Source organism: Carcharodon carcharias, chromosome 9 (assembly GCF_017639515.1).
Source record: "Carcharodon carcharias isolate sCarCar2 chromosome 9, sCarCar2.pri, whole genome shotgun sequence".
Classification (NCBI taxonomy): domain Eukaryota; kingdom Metazoa; phylum Chordata; class Chondrichthyes; order Lamniformes; family Lamnidae; genus Carcharodon; species Carcharodon carcharias.
The window spans coordinates 173,316,769-173,332,939 of NC_054475.1; the positions used below are offsets into that span (position 1 = coordinate 173,316,769).

At 46.9% G+C, this 16,171-nt stretch overlaps 1 protein-coding gene across 1 annotated transcript in view; it reads left to right on the forward strand.

Moving 5' to 3' along the window:
- Positions 1-16,171, forward strand: part of gpc4 (glypican 4) — a 258,786-nt gene that overhangs the window by 151,976 nt on the left and 90,639 nt on the right. The window contains exon 3 of the mRNA XM_041195585.1: positions 13,800-14,191. Within this exon, the coding sequence (XP_041051519.1) occupies positions 13,800-14,191 (392 nt within the window). The remainder of the gene's footprint in view (positions 1-13,799; positions 14,192-16,171) is intronic.

Sequence of the window (16,171 nt, forward strand, 5' to 3'; positions counted from 1 at the left end):
GCCTGGGTATGGGTTCTGACATCTCCACTGGAGGCAGCTCCTCTGAGGAGGAAGGGAGGGATAGAATAAGGAGGAGGCCAGGAGTGGACAATCAGCCTCCAGGGGAGCCAACTTTGGGAGTACAGGCACAGGCACAAGGGGCGAGGGCCAAGAGCTAGTCCAAAGTGGAAGGGGCTGCAGAAGATGCTACTATCCTGCTACCAGGGTATACAAGCGGAGAAGCAGCTACCTCAATATGACTGAGGTGCAGTGCCGAAGGAGGCTCTGACTATCAAAGGAGACAGTCAACTATATCTGTCAGATGATTGGCCCTGAGATCTTTCCTAACTGTGTGGGTGGACACCCCATGCCAGTGGCTCTGAAGGTCACAGTTGCCCTCAACTTCTATGCCTCTGGTTTCTTCCAGGGCTCGGCAGGTAATCTTTGCAGTGTCTCCCAATCAGCTGTCCACACTCGTGTCAAGCAGATTACAGACGTATCTGTTCAGATGGGCATTGGCCTTCATCCACTTCCACTGGGACCAGGCAATTCACACACTGTGAGCCAGAGGCTTCTCGGCCATTGTTGGCTTCCCCCTTGTCCAGGGTGTTATAGGCTGTACACATGTGGCCATCAAGGCGCCAGCAGGTGAGCCCGGTGCCTTTGTCAACAGGAAGGGCTTCCATTCCATGAACGTGCAGATAGTGTGTGATCCCAGGATGCAGATTCTGCAAGTCTGTGCAAGGTACCCAAGCAGTTCCCACGACGCCTACATCCTCAGACACTCCCAGGTACCAGGGCTCTTCAGTGCTCCAGTCCGGCTGGATGGATGGCTGCTGGGTGACAAGGGCTATCTCCTCAGAAGGTGGCTCATGACGCCTCTCCACCATCCAAGAACAGAAGCTGAGCAGCAGTACAATAGGAGCCAGGGCACCACAAGGGCTGTGGTGGAGAGAGCCATTGGTCTTCTCAAGATGCGCTTCCGATACCTGGACCACTCAGGGTGCGCACTCCAGTATCCCCCCAGATCATGTCTCAGTGATAGTGGTAGCATGCTGTGCTCTCCACAATCTTTCACTGGAAAGGGGGGACGCAGTGGACGATGAAGATGTTGATGCAGTGGATGCGGCTGCACATGATGAGTCCAGCACTGATTCTGAGGATGAGGAAGCACAGGGCAATGATGAGGGTCTAAACACTGACCCGGAACTACACCAAGGAGGAAGGGACACCTGGGAGACTTTAATCCAATGAACCTTCAGCTAGCTCCACACAAATGGATCTGAAGGACCAGCCTGGCGCTTCCATACTCGGCACTAAGTGCTAAATCTGCCACTTCTTCAGCTGCAACTAAGGGCTTTGGCCATAAGCTTCAATGTCCACTCAAACACTCATGACATGTATGTAAAACATACAAATGCAGAACAAAGGAGCCACCCTCAGCCATGGTAACACATCTAGTTTTAATTTTCACTATCATAAAGTCACACAGAGTCAAACCAAAATGTTTTTCAAGCATAAACAAATAATGAGCCCCTAATCTAGGGCCAACGCAAAAGCACCAATGAGAAAACCGTGGTGTGCCTAAGGTGCTTACATTTACGGGTGATACGTTTTGGTGCCACCCCATCGTTCAGAATGGCATCTGAGACAGCCTGCTGACTCTGTTGTCCTATTGGCCTTGATGACCTTGGCAGCCGTTATCTGGCCCATGGAGCCTGTGCTGGCCCCACCTGGGAGGGATCTGCCAGGGGCATCTCCCCAGTCGTCGCAGCCTTATCCTGGGAGAGGGGCGGAGGAGCTGTTGCCCTCATCCGGAGCGCCGTGAGAGGAGCCCGCAGATACAACAGGCAGCTGCTCCACCAACGTAAGGTCGCCCCAGAACTCCCTGCTCACCGTCGATGGATGGGCAGCGAGTTGGGAAGCTTTAAGCCCACACCATCTCCCACATTGCCAATGACCAGCTGTGGCCACTGATGCAAGGGCTTGCAGGTCCGAGTGTAACCCTAGGAGAAGCTGCTTGTTCTCTTGGAAGCCCCTCTCCACGAGAGTCGCCACTGTCTCCATGGAGGAAGCATGACGCTCTGCCATGAGGCTTATTGCATCACTGATGCTCCGCGTGGACTCCTCCACCATGTCCACCAAGCAAAGCATAGTCTCATGCAACACTCCCAGATGTTCCCACACACTTGGTCGCATTTCCTGCAGCTGCTATGTGGTGGACGACAGAGGCACATCATCAGGCACCGACTCAGCATGTGCCTGGTCCCCTGCAGTCCTCCGACTGCTGGTGCCATCGGCACTCTCTGTCTCTGTCGGCTCCTCCAGCAATTGTGAAGTGCCCTCTCCACTGTGCCCCCGGACACTAGCCGATGTTGCAATGCCCATTGAGGTGCTAGTATCTGCCTCGCAGAAATGGTGTGATGCAGGTGACAGCTGAGGGTCCTCAGGTGTGAGGAGTGGTGGGAGGGGTGGTGGGGGCATCTGCAATTCCTTCTGGCAGCCAGGCTCTGATGATGCTGAAATTAACAACAAGGACAGTGGATCAGTTAGTGTGCACACACTGACAGACTTCATCCCTTTCCCCTGGCTTGTTATATGCTCAACCTTCTAGAACCTATGGAGACGAACATTGGTGGAGTGGCAAATAGTCAAGAGGAAACCCTAATATTACAGGCGGATACAGATGGGCTGGTCAGATAGTCTAAGGAGTACCAAATGGAATGTTATGTGGATAAGTGTGAGGTGATGCGCTTGGGCAGAGGAAACAAGGTACGGGAATACACGAGGAATGGCAGGACCGTAGAAAGTAAGGAGGATCAGAGGGACTTTGCTGGGCATGTCGACAGGCCCGTTAAGGTAGCGGGACAGGTACACAAGGTATTTAAGAAAGTTACTGCCATACTTGCCTTTATTAGCTGGGGAATAGAATGTAGGAATAGGGAGGTCATGTTGCAAGTGCAGAAGACGCTGCCTAGGCCACAGCTATAGTTTTGTGTGCAGTTGTGATATGCGCTTCATGGGAGGGATGTGATTGGAGTGGAGAGAGTGCAGAGGTCGCTGACCAGGATGCTGGCTGGGCTGGAGAGTTTGACTTATGAGGAGACATAGCATAGACTGGGGATATTTCCCCTGAAGCAGAGGAGATTGAGGGGTGACATTATTGAGGTTAACATAACATTATGAGGAGCATAGATAGAATCACAGATTCACACAGTGCAGAAGAGGCCCTTCGGCCCATCGAGTCTGCACTGACAAATGAGAAAAGGCTGACCTACCTACCTAATCCCATTTACCAGCACTTGGCCCATAGCCTTGAATGTTATGACGTGCCGAGTGCTCATCCAGATACTTTTTAAAGGATGTGAGGTAACCCACCTCCACCACCCTCCCAGGCAGCACGTTCTAGACCGTCACCACCCTCTAGGTAAAAAGGTTTTTCCTCACATCCCCCCCAAACCTCCTACCCCTCACCTTGAACTTGTGTCCCCTCGTAACTGACCCTTCAATTAAGGGGAACAGCTGCTCCCTATCCACCCTGTCCATGCCCCTCGTAATCTTGTACACCTCGATCAGGTCGCCCCTCAGTCTTCTCTGCTCCAACAAAAACAACCCGAGAGTATCTAACCTCTCTTCATAACTTAAATGTTTCATCCCAGGCAACATCCTGGTGAATTGCCTCTGCAACCCCTCCAGTGCAATCACATCCTTCCTATAATGTGGCGACCAGAACTGCACACAGTACTCCAGCTGTGGCCTCACCAAGGTTCTATACAACTCCAACATGACCTCCCTACTTTTGTAATCTCTGCCTCAATTGATAAAGGCAAGTGTCCCATATGCCTTTTTCACTACCCCACTAACATGCCTCTCTGCCTTCAGAGATCTATGGACACACAAGCCAAGGTCCCTTTGTTCCTCAGAACTTCCTAGTGTCATGCCGTTCATTGAATACTTCCTTGTCAAATTACTCCTTCCAAAGTGTATCACCTCTCACTTTTCATTGCCACTTGTCTGCCCATTTGACCATCCCGTCTATATCTTCCTGTAGCCCAAGACATTCAATCTCACTGTTAACCAACCGGCCAATCTTTATGTCATCTGCAAACTTACTAATCCTACCCCCCACATACTCATCTTTGTCGTTTATATAAATGACGAATAATAGGGGACCGAGCACAGATCCCTGTGGTACACTACTGGACACTGGCTTCCAGTCACTAAAACATCCTTCTGTCATCACCCTCTATCTCCTACAATTAAGCCAATTTTGAATCCACCTTATCAAATTACCCTGTATCCCAAGATAAAAGCAAAAAACTGCGGACGCTGGAAATCCAAAACAAAAATAAAAATACCTAGAAAAACTCAGCAGATCTGGCAACATCTGCAGAGAGGAACACAGTTAACGTTTCGAGTCCGTATGACTCTTCAACAGAACTAAGTAAACTTAGTTGCTTTGATGCTGTCAGACCTGCTGAGTTTTTCCAGGTATTTTTATTTTTACCCTGTATCCCATGTGCATTTGCCTTCTTTATAAGTCTCCCATGTGGGATCTTGTTAAAGGCTTTGCTGAAATCCATATAAACTACATCAACTGCACTATCCTCATCTACACAGCTGGTCACCTCCTCAAAAAATTCAATCAAATTTGTTAGGCATGACCTCCCTCTGACAAAGCCATGCTGACTATCCGTGTTCAAACCTTGCCTCTCCAAGTGGAGATAGATTCTCTCCTTCAGAATTTTCTCCAATAGTTTCCCTACCACTGATGTGAGACTTACTGGCCTGTATGACCCTTCTTAAATAGTGGAACCACATTAGCTGTTCTCCAGTCCTCTGACACCTCCCCCGTGGCCAGAGAGGAATTAAAAATTTGGGTCAGAGCCCCTGCAATCTCCTCTCTTGCCTCCCTCAGCAATCTGGGACACAAATCATCTGGGCCTGGAGATTTGTCCACTTTTAAGTCTGCCAACACCTCCAGGGTCAACAGAAAGGAACTTTTCTCCTTGGCGGAGGGATGAGTAACCTGGTGGCATTGATTTAAGGTAAGGGGCATGAGGTTGATAGGTGAGGTGAGCAACTTTTGCGCACAGTCTGGGAAGAGTGTCCTCTGCAGTCACCGTCGCCGGGTGAAAAAGCACAAAAGAGTGGCATCACAGGAAAACTGTTAAGTTCGTTGGTTGGTAAGTAACTGCTAGATTGAACAACCTGTTCTAAGTAGATTTCAGATTAAAGGTGACTACTGGGGCCCAGGATCGGAGGCCTAAAACTTCAGCTTCAACTCAGCAGAGAGAGCGAGTTCCAGTTGATTTTAAAGAAGTGTAATTTGAATCTCTATTTTAACTTGCTTTCAGATTAAAGGTAAATAAGAGATATATTTTACAGTTGGATAAATTAAAAACCAGTAGGAAATTTAAAAACAAATTGAAAAACGAATTAAATAAAATAGAGATGCAAGGCCAAGTGTGGTGTTGTAGCTGCATGATGTGGGAGCTGGTGGACCCCATTGTGGTTCCTTGTGACCACATCTGTAGCAAATGTTGGTTGGTTGAGGAACCCCGGCTCAGAGTTGATGAGCTAGAGTCTGAACTTCGGACACTGTGACACATCAGGGAGGGTGAGTTACCTGGACACTTTGTTTTAGGAGACAGTCACACCCTTTAGATTAACTACCTTAAATTCGGCCAGTGGTCAGGGACAGGAGGGTGTGACTATGAGTGAGGCAGGTAGAGGGATCCAGGAAGTAGCACTGCAAGAGCCTCAGCCCTTGCCCTTAGCCAACAGGTTCGAGATTCTTGCTCCCTGTGTGGACGAGCGCGGGGCCTGTAGGGAGGATGAGCAAACTGACCATAGCACCAAGGTATAGGGAGCCATTCAAGTTTGGAGAGAAAAGAGAAATGTAGTTGTAATCGGGGATGGTATAGTTGGGAATAGATACTGTTCTCTGTAGCCAGGATCTAGAGTCCCGAAGGCTGTGTTGCCTACCTGGTGCCAGGGTTAAGGGTATCTCATCTGGACTGCAGAGGAACTTAGAGTGGGAGGGGAAAGATCCAGTTGTCGTGGTCCACGTAGGTACCAATGATATAGGTAGAATGAGGAAAGAGGTTCTTTTGAGGGAATACGAGCAGCTAGGGGCTAAATTAAAAAGCAGAACCAAGAAGGTAATAATCTCCAGATTACTACTTGAGCCATGAGCTAATTGGCACAGGGTCAATAAGATTAAAGAGGTAAATGTGTGGCTCAAAGATTGGTGTGGAGAAATGGGTTCGAATTCATGGGACATTCGCACCAGTATTGGGGAAAGAGGGAGCTATTCCGTTTGGATGGGCTCCACTTGAATCATGCTGGGACCAGTGTCCTGGCGAAATGCATAATTAGGGTTGTAGATAGGGCTTTAAACTAAATAGTGGGGAGGTGGGGTTAAGTTGCAAGGAAATATAAAAAATCAAAGTTTAAGGAGAAGGTAAGAGTTCAGGTTAGTGACGAGGCTGATTGTTACCAAAAAGTGAAAGGAAGGGACAGAGTGTGTGAACAACATATTGCACTAAAGAATCATATTAGAGTAGGGAAAATTGACAATAGGGCAAACTTAAAGGCTTTGTATCTGAATGCGCGTAGCATTTGGAATAAAACTAATGATTAACAGCGCAAATAGTGATAAATCGGTATGATTTGGTGGCGATTACTGAGGCGTGGTTACAGGTATGGGAGTTGAATATCCAAGGGTACTCTGTTTTGGAAGGATAGGCAGGAAGAAAAAGGAGGTGGTGTAGCTTTGTTAGTAAAGGAAGAGATCAGTGCTATAGGAATGACATAGACACTGGAGAGCAAGACGTAGAGTCAGTCTGGGTAGAAATAAGAAATAGCAAGGGAAAGAAGTCCCTGGTGGGAGTAATCTGCAGGTCCCCAAACAGTAGTTCAGCAGTAGGGCACAGTATAAATCAGGAACTACTGGGAGCATGTAAGAAATCATGGGTGATTTTAATATGCATATAGACTGGACTAATCAAATTGGCAAGGGTATCCTTGAGGGGGAGTTCATAGAGTGTATTAGAGATTGTTTCTTGGAGCAGTATGTTGTGGAACCAACCAGGGAGCAGGCTATTCTGGATTTGGTTTTGTGTTATGAGATGAGATTAATTAATGATCTCAGAGTAAAGGATCCTCTAGGGAAGAGTGGTCATAGCATGCTAGAATTTCAAGTTCAGTTTGAGAGTGAGAAACTTGAGATCCACACTCATGTTTTGGAGTTAAACAAAGGTAACGATGTCGGCATGAGGGCAGATTTGGCCCTAGTGGACTGGGCAGGAAGACTACAAGGTAGGACAGTTGATGAACAGTGGCAGATATTTAAGGAGACATTCAATTCCTCCCAAGTAAAATATATCCCAATGAGGAAGAAAGATGGTAAGAGGGGGAAAAGCATCCATGGCTAAGCAAGGAAGTTAAAGATAACATAAAGGCAAAAACTAAGGTATACCAAATTGCAAAGGAGAGTGACAGGCTGGAAGATTGGGAAACTTTTAAGGATCAACAAAGGGTTACTAAAAAAATAATAAAAAGAGCAAAGGTAAATTATGAAAGAAAACTAGCGCAAAATGTGAAAACTGATAGCAAAAGCTTCTACAAGTATATAAAAGTAAAGAGCGCAGCTAAAGTGAATGTCGGTCCCTTGGAGCATGAGACTGGGGAGTGGGGAACGCAGAAATGGCAGAGATGCTTAATCAATATTTTGCCTCAGTTTTCACAGTGGAGGAAGGACACTAGTACCATCCCAATAGTAACAGATAGCGCAGAGGGTATAGAGAAGCAGGAACTTAGGACAATCATCATCACTAGAGAAAAAGTACTGAGCAAACTATTGGGATTAAAGGGTGACAAGTCCCCAGGACCTGATGGCCTACATCCCAGGGTCTTAAAGGAAGTGGCAGCGGAGATAGTGGATGCATTGACTATAATATTCCAAAATTCCTTGGATTCTGGAAAGGTTCCAGTGGATTGGAAAAATGCTAATATAATGCCCTTATTCAAAAAGGTGGGGGGAGGCAGAAAGTAGGAAACTATAGACCAGTTAGTTTAATATCTGTCGTTGGGAAATTGTTGGAATCCATTATTAAGGAAGAGAGCATTTGGATAGTCAAAATGTGATCCATCAGAGCCAGCATGGTTTTATGAAGATTAAATTGTGTTTGACTAATTTGCTAGAGATCTTTGAAGATGTGACAAGCAAAGTGGATAATGGGGATCCTGTAGATGTAGTATAGCAGGACTTCCAGAAAGCCTTTGATAAGGTGCTGCATAAAAGATCAGTACACAAGATAAGATCACACGGAGTTAGGGTAATATATTAGCTTGGATAGAGGATTGGCTAACCAACAGAAAGCAGAGAGTCGGGATAAATGGGTCTTTTTCTGGATGGCAAGCTGTAGCTAGTGGGGTGCCACAGGGTTTGGTGCTTGGGCCCCAACTATTTACAACCTATATTAATGACTTGGATTCAGGGATAGAAGGTACTATAGCTAAATTTGCAGATGACATCAAAAAAGGAGAAGACGGGAGAATAGGGTTGAGAAACTTATCAGCCATGATTGAATGGCGGAGCAGACTCGATGGGCCGAATGGCCTAATTTTTTACTCCTATGTCTTATGGTCTTATAGATGGGAAAGTAAGTTGTAATGAAGAAATAAGAAATTTACAAATGGATATGGACGGGTTAGGTGAATGGGCCAAAATTTGGCAGATGGAGTTTGATGTGGATAAGTGTGAGATTATCCATTTTGGTCAGAAGAATTAAAAGGCGACTTATTATTTAAATAGAGAGAAACTTCAGAATACTTCAGCGCAGATGGATCTGGGTGTCCTCGTGCATGACTCGCTGAAAGCTAGTATGCAGGTACAGCAGGTAATAAGGAAAGCAAATGGAATTTTGGCATTTATTGCTAAAGGAATAGAGTATAAAAATAGGGAAGTGTTGTTGCAACTGTACAAGGCATTGGTGAGACCGCACCTGGAGTACTGTGCACAGTTTTGGTCCCCTTACTTGAGGAAGGACATAGTTGCATTGGAGGCAGTTCAGAGGAGGTTCATTAAATTGATTCCAGAGATGCGGGGCTTGTCTTATGAGGAGGGATTGAGCAGTTTAGGCCTATACCCGCTAGGGTTTAGAAGGATGAGAGGAGATCTAATAGAGGTATATAAAGGGGATAGACAAAGTAGACGTGGAGCGATGTTTCCCCTTGTGGGGCATTCTAGAATGAGAGACCATAGTTTTAGGCTAAGGGGTGGTAGATTTAAATCAGAGATGAGGAGGAATCACTTTTCTCAAAGGGTCATGAATCTGTGTAATTCACTACCCCAGAGTGCAGTGGATGCCGGGATGCTGAATAAATTTAAGGAGGAGATACACAGATTTTTAATTAATAACGGGTTGAAAGGTTATGGGGAGAGGGCAGAAAATTGGAGTTAAGGTCGAAATGAGATCAGCCATGATCGTAGTGAATGGTGGGGCAGACTCGAGGGGCTGAATTGCCTACTCCTGCTCCTAGTTCTTATGCTCTTATGTTATGTTCTTATGTAATGTGGGACGCACTGCCTGAAAGGGTGGTGGATGCAGAAACCCTCCTAACAAGTAATAAATATTTGGATGTGCAGCTGCAGTGCCATGGCATACAAGGCAATGGGGATAGTGGTCGGATAAGGTGACTTTGGAAGGTGCTTGTCACGCGCATCTTCGAAGGGCTTAGGGACCTTTGTCTATGACCCACACCTCTGACTCTATCAGTCTGTGAATGAGCAATGTTGCAGCAATAACAAATCAAACAATCATCAGTGCTATGGATGGTGGGAAGACAGAGCAGATGTCACTGTTGACTTCAAATACCTGGCCATTCCACCCCAGCCTCACCGACACCTGTGGACCTGGGCGCATGGCGCCTCTCAAGCTCCAGGGCCTCCTGCTCGAAACGGCTTAAAATCATGAGCTGGGCCCGGCTGCCTCCAGTTCACAAATGCTAACATGTATTGTGAGCATTCTTCTCCTGAAAAACAGAGAAGACCAGTCATTGCGGCTAATCGTACATGTACTCTGCACACACACACACTGCACCCAACCACAGTGGCCCATCTCAGGCCTGCAGTGCCTCCTGTCCCCGCTACTGCTGATCAGTCTCCTCCCCCCCACCCAAACAGTCACCTGGGACACATTCTTCATCCATCACTTTAGGAAACACATAGTCTTAGCTCCCATAGCAAGGAGGCATAACTAGGTGCAGCATCGAGAGCAGCAGATGGCTTTTGGCCACGATACATTGAGGCTCCCCTTCCACAATCTCATCACCCTGAATAGGACATGTGTTGGGGTCCTGAGTATGCACCTAGCTGCAGGTTGCCCCAGACTAGTCATGTGTGACTAAGAGCAACACATGATGCGGGGGAGAACTCATCCCCTCATGAACCACTCAGGCTGATGTAAGCATGGGCACTATCTGCTTGCCCCCCCAGCATATGAGAAATGGCCAACATGATTCAATGCAGTCACGACAGTAAGACTTGTGGCGGGGGGGGGGGGTGCCCACAAAGGCTAAGTCTACCTGCTGGGTTAAATGCCCAATGCCAACATAGTACTCACCCTTCCAGAGCGCAACAAATAGTTGAAGCGCTTACGGCACTGGATCCAGGTGCACCACACCACATCCCGGGATCTCTCCACCTCTGCTACCTCCTTCCATGCATGTATGGTCATTTGGGGGGGGCCTCCTCCTCCCATCCTCGGGGACCAACACCTCCCGTCGTGTTGCCACCTCCTCGAGCAGGGCAGCAAGGCAGTCATCAGAAAAGCGAGGGGCGCTTTGGCTGGCCTACCGTGCAGCCTGCCCTGCTCCTGTGGCCGACCCTGCAGCCTGCCCTGCTCCTGGGGCCGACCCTGCAGCCTGCCCTGCTCCTGGGGCCGACCCTGCAGCCTGCCCTGCTCCTGGGGCCGACCCTGCAGCCTGCCCTGCTCCTGGGGCCGACCCTGCAGCCTGCCCTGCTCCTGGGGCCGACCCTGCAGCCTGCCCTGCTCCTGGGGCCGACCCTGCAGCCTGCCCTGCTCCTGGGGCCGACCCTGCAGCCTGCCCTGCTCCTGGGGCCGACCCTGCAGCCTGCCCTGCTCCTGGGGCCGACCCTGCAGCCTGCCCTGCTCCTGGGGCCGACCCTGCAGCCTGCCCTGCTCCTGGGGCCGACCCTGCAGCCTGCCCTGCTCCTGGGGCCGACCCTGCAGCCTGCCCTGCTCCTGGGGCCGACCCTGCAGCCTGCCCTGCTCCTGGGGCCGACCCTGCAGCCTGCCCTGCTCCTGGGGCCGACCCTGCAGCCTGCCCTGCTCCTGGGGCCGACCCTGCAGCCTGCCCTGCTCCTGGGGCCGACCCTGCAGCCTGCCCTGCTCCTGGGGCCGACCCTGCAGCCTGCCCTGCTCCTGGGGCCGACCCTGCAGCCTGCCCTGCTCCTGGGGCCGACCCTGCAGCCTGCCCTGCTCCTGGGGCCGACCCTGCAGCCTGCCCTGCTCCTGGGGCCAACCCTGCAGCCTGCCCTGCTCCTGTGGCCTACCCTGCAGCCTGCCCTGCTCCTGTGGCAGACCCCCTGTGGTGTGACCTCGAACTGGCCATTGTGGGCAGCCTACAGGAGGCTGCCAGGCATTCCTTTAAACAGACTGCCGGGTCGCCATTGGACCCGGTGGTCTGTGCTTGCCCACCACAGCCCGCAAACTCCCGCTATTCACTGGAGTTTGAAATGCGCTGTGCGGGCCTTAATTGGCCTGCCTGTGCAAAATGGCAGCACGGCCCCAATTGTGGACGTCGATCAGGTCCATGCCGCCTACGGCCACTCCTGTTCCACCCACCTGACAGGCAGAAAATTCTGCCCTATTAATTTTAAAAATAAAATTCATTCATGGGATGTGGCCTTCAGTGGCTAGGTCAGCATTTATTGCCCATCCCAAATTGCCCTTGAGAAGGTGGTGGTGAGCTGCCTTCTTGAACTGCTGCAGTCTCTGTGGGTCTGGCTGTAACCCTGTGTTTGATGTGACAGATGATGTGTACCAGGCAGATTAAATCCACGAGGGAAACTTGATTGTGCGATCACAACTGTTTTGCAATTTGTATTTTATTTCTAGATGCATGCCCTGAATTCAGAAATAATAAGACTACCACGACTACAGAGGTTTTTAGAAAACTAAATTAAACATTTATTCACAAAAGGAAAGATTTTAAGCACATACATAGGTCTACAAATTACTACAATAATAACTCCTAAAACCCCTAATTAATCTGGCTCCCAGTTACACCTCCGTTAAGACAACAGGAAAAATAAATAGATTTAAACAGACCCAAGCAAAGCAACACAATACCCTATATGGGAGAATTCAAAGTGAGTTTTCCGAGCTTCGGTTCCTGTAGACAGCAACTTGATGCACAGAGGCTGGAGGCGTTTCACACTTGTTAGATCTTAGAATGCCTTCTCCTCTGACACATAGCCTCATCTCCTTTATACATGTTTCTCCTTTTTTAATGTAAATTCCATTGTTCCAATATGTCTTTGCAACTTTACCTTTCTCATAATATAAATCTTTTCATAGTGTTCATATTATCAGTAACCTTTGGGAAAAATAAACACACTGTTTGGCTTAGCTTCTTCTAGCTAGATGTAACATCCTACCATCTCTTTGAAATTCGAACTACCCTAATTTATCTAAAAATGCAAATTTTCCTCACATCTCACATACAAAAACCTCAGCCATATTTACTTATTTAGCATTTCAAACCTAGCTTCTTATTGATGACTCAAAGCCTCCAGATCAGCTGTCTCCAATTCAATTAAATCCCTCCCACACACACATACACACAGAGAAACTATCCAAACCGCACTACTGACCTTCCTTTACAATAAATCACAATAATATAATGAGAATTATTATATTTTCATGACATCTGAACAATAGGAGCTAATCTGGCAATATCCTAAAAGTTGACACCTTGCTCTCTTTGAAAAGACATTAGCTACCCCTGTGGCTGCAGAGATCAAATTAAAAGAGAATTATACAATGGCCATCTACATTTCCTAAGCTAGGCCTGGCCAACGGAGACTACGAGTCTGATAGGACAAAGGGCCCTGCAACCTCCTTTGAAATTCTTAATGATTGAAACACTTATAATCTCAAGAATCCAGACAAAGGAATAGACATCCTTTGTCAAAGCCACAATGACTCCCCCCATCTGTAAGACTCTGTTATACTATCTTGCTGTGCTGCCATTCAGTCTGCCTTTTCCCATCTAGCCTGCAGCAGCTCAGAACAAGAACTCAGTCTAAGTAAATGCCTGGTGCCTATCTACAATGTTTCTGTTGGAAATTCTGTACCAGCGCCTACAAAACTAATTGACCTCTTTGTGCCTATCGCATCATGGAAGTCATCGCCAATGGAAAAGTGAAATTTCCGGCATCAGTCTTCAAACTAAAGTATTTGACTTTGATTCTGGACTCACATGAAACAATAATTCTTTATTCTGTGGTCTTTGCCCTGTTAATCTTCCTTTCTCTATCCCTTTTTTATTGTATGAGTGAAAAAGGAGGCTATTATGAAGTTATTGAGCAAAATGATGATCCTCGAAGGATGGGAAGGGTGTGAGACTTTGTTGTTTCCTGCAGTTCAAATATCATAATGACTTTTAACAGTTTAATCCACCAGATATTTCTGTTATAATGGTATGAATACTAATGTTAGAAATTGTTGGTTGGTTCAATTTAATCAGCAAATAATGGATGTCATTCAATCATTCATTTTCCACAGAATTCTTCAAGGAGCTGATAGAAAATGCAGAGAAATCCTTGAATGATATGTTTGTACGGACTTATGGTCAACTATATATGCAAAACTCGGAGGTATTCCAGGACCTATTTAAGGAGATGAAGAGGTACTATGTGGTTGGAAATCTAAATCTGGAGGACATGCTGAGTGACTTCTGGGCTCGTCTCCTGGAGCGGATGTTTCAGTTGGTGAACCCTCAGAATCATTTCACTGAAGAATATCTGGAATGTGTTAGCAAATATACAGAGCAGCTGAAGCCATTTGGAGACGTACCGCGTAAGCTGAAGCTTCAGGTGACGAGGGCATTTATTGCTGCTCGAACCTTTGCACAAGGTCTTGATGTCGCACAAGATGTAGTGAGCAAAGTCTCCACAGTAAGTAAAGAGAACTTGTTTCAATGACCAAGCTGTACAGTGTCCCTTATCCATTGCTGTGCTTATAGTACTGTCTGTGAAATGACTGATAACCCTCCTTCTCCCTAAAGGGAAGCTACTTTTGGGACAGTGAAGGTAACTTGAATTTTCGCTTTTGCATTAAACATCAGAAACCAGCTTGGGCCATTCATTTTTTAAGAACATAAGAAGATAAGAACTAGGAGCAGAAGTAGGCAATTCAGCCCTTCAAGCCTGCCACGCCATTCAATACGATCATGGCTGATCTTATTTTGGCGTCAACTCCAATTTTCCACCCTCTCCCCATAATCTTTCAACCCGTTACTAATTAAAAATCCGTCCATCTCCTTAGATTTATTCAATGTCCCGGCATCCACTGCACTCTGAGGTAGTGAATTCCACAGATTCACGACCTTTTGAGAAAAGTAATTCCTCCTCATCTCTGATTTAAATCTACCACCCCTTAGCCTAAAACTATGGCCTCTCATTCTAGAATGCCTCACAAGGGGAACCATCTGCTCCACGTCTACTTTGTCTATCCCCTTTGGCATCTTATATACCTCAATTAGATGTCCTCCCATCCTTCTAAACTCTGGAGAGTACAGGCCTAAACTGCTCAATCCCTCCTCATAAGACAAGCCCCGCATCTATGGAATCAACCTAATGAACCTCCTCTGAACCACCTCCAATGCAACTACATCCTTCCTCAAGTAAGGGGACCAAAACTGTGCACAGTACTCCAGGTGCGGTCTCACCAATGCCTTGTACAGTTGCAACAACACTTCCTTATTTTTATACTCTATTCCTTTAGCAATAAATGCCAAAATTCCATTTCCCTTCCTTATTACCTGCTGTACCTGCATACTAGCTTTCAGCGACTCATGCACAAGGACACCCAGATCCCTCTGCACTGAAGCATTCTGAAGTTTTTCTCCATTTAAGTAATAAGTCGCCTTTTTATTCTTCTGACCAAAATAGGTCACCTCACACTTATCCACGTTAAACTCCATCTGCCAGATTTTGGCCCATTCACCTAACCTGTCCATATCCATTTGTAAATTTCTTATTTCTTCATTGCAACTTACTTTCCCACCTATTTTGGTGTCATCTGCAAATTTAGCTATAGTACCTTCTATCCCTGAATCCAAGATATTAATATAGTTTGTAAATAGTTGGAGCCCAAGAACCGAACCCTGTGGCACCCCACTAGTTACAGCTTGCCATCCAGAAAAAGACCTATTTATCCCGACTCTCTGCTTTCTATCTGAAGCAATGTTGCGGAAATAAAAAACAATTAGGTTTCTTTATTTAAGGGTTTGTCAATAGCTACTTACAGATGTGTTATGATCCTAGACCAGACCCCGCCCCCCCCAAGTTTTTGGTAAGGTCTAGTTAGGGACCAATGACGTTTAATTTAAAATAAACAAATTTTGAGATTCAAGACACTTGCTTGGAGAATAAAGCCATAAGATTCCACAGGTGTTGAATAAACAAAAATAAACTTTACGGTGCAAGATCAACGCAGAGACTATTCAAAAGCTAAAATCATTTACAATACCTATCTTATACCCTAATATTCAGCGTTAATATGAGGTACAAGTGAATTAACAGGCAAACGGTTGTCAAACACATCACACTATACAATGAATGCGACCAAAACAGATCCCATAGATTTCTCAGCAACCCACATAGATATCAGTAAACAGTGTGAGTCAATCTCATTGAAACTCTGCTTCCTTCATGAGGGACTGCAAACTTTTCACTTTCAAAGATCAAGTCTCTGAATTGCCCACAAAGCCACTGCAACCTGGATTGCCTCAATGACTTGGTATAGGCCTGAGGGGCTGAAAGGCCTACTTCTGCTCCTATTTTGTATGTTTGTATGACTGCACACCTCCCAGGGTTTCAGTCTTGTTTCCGGAAATTCTATTCGCTTGGATTTTTGAGTCTGCACTCCAGCCT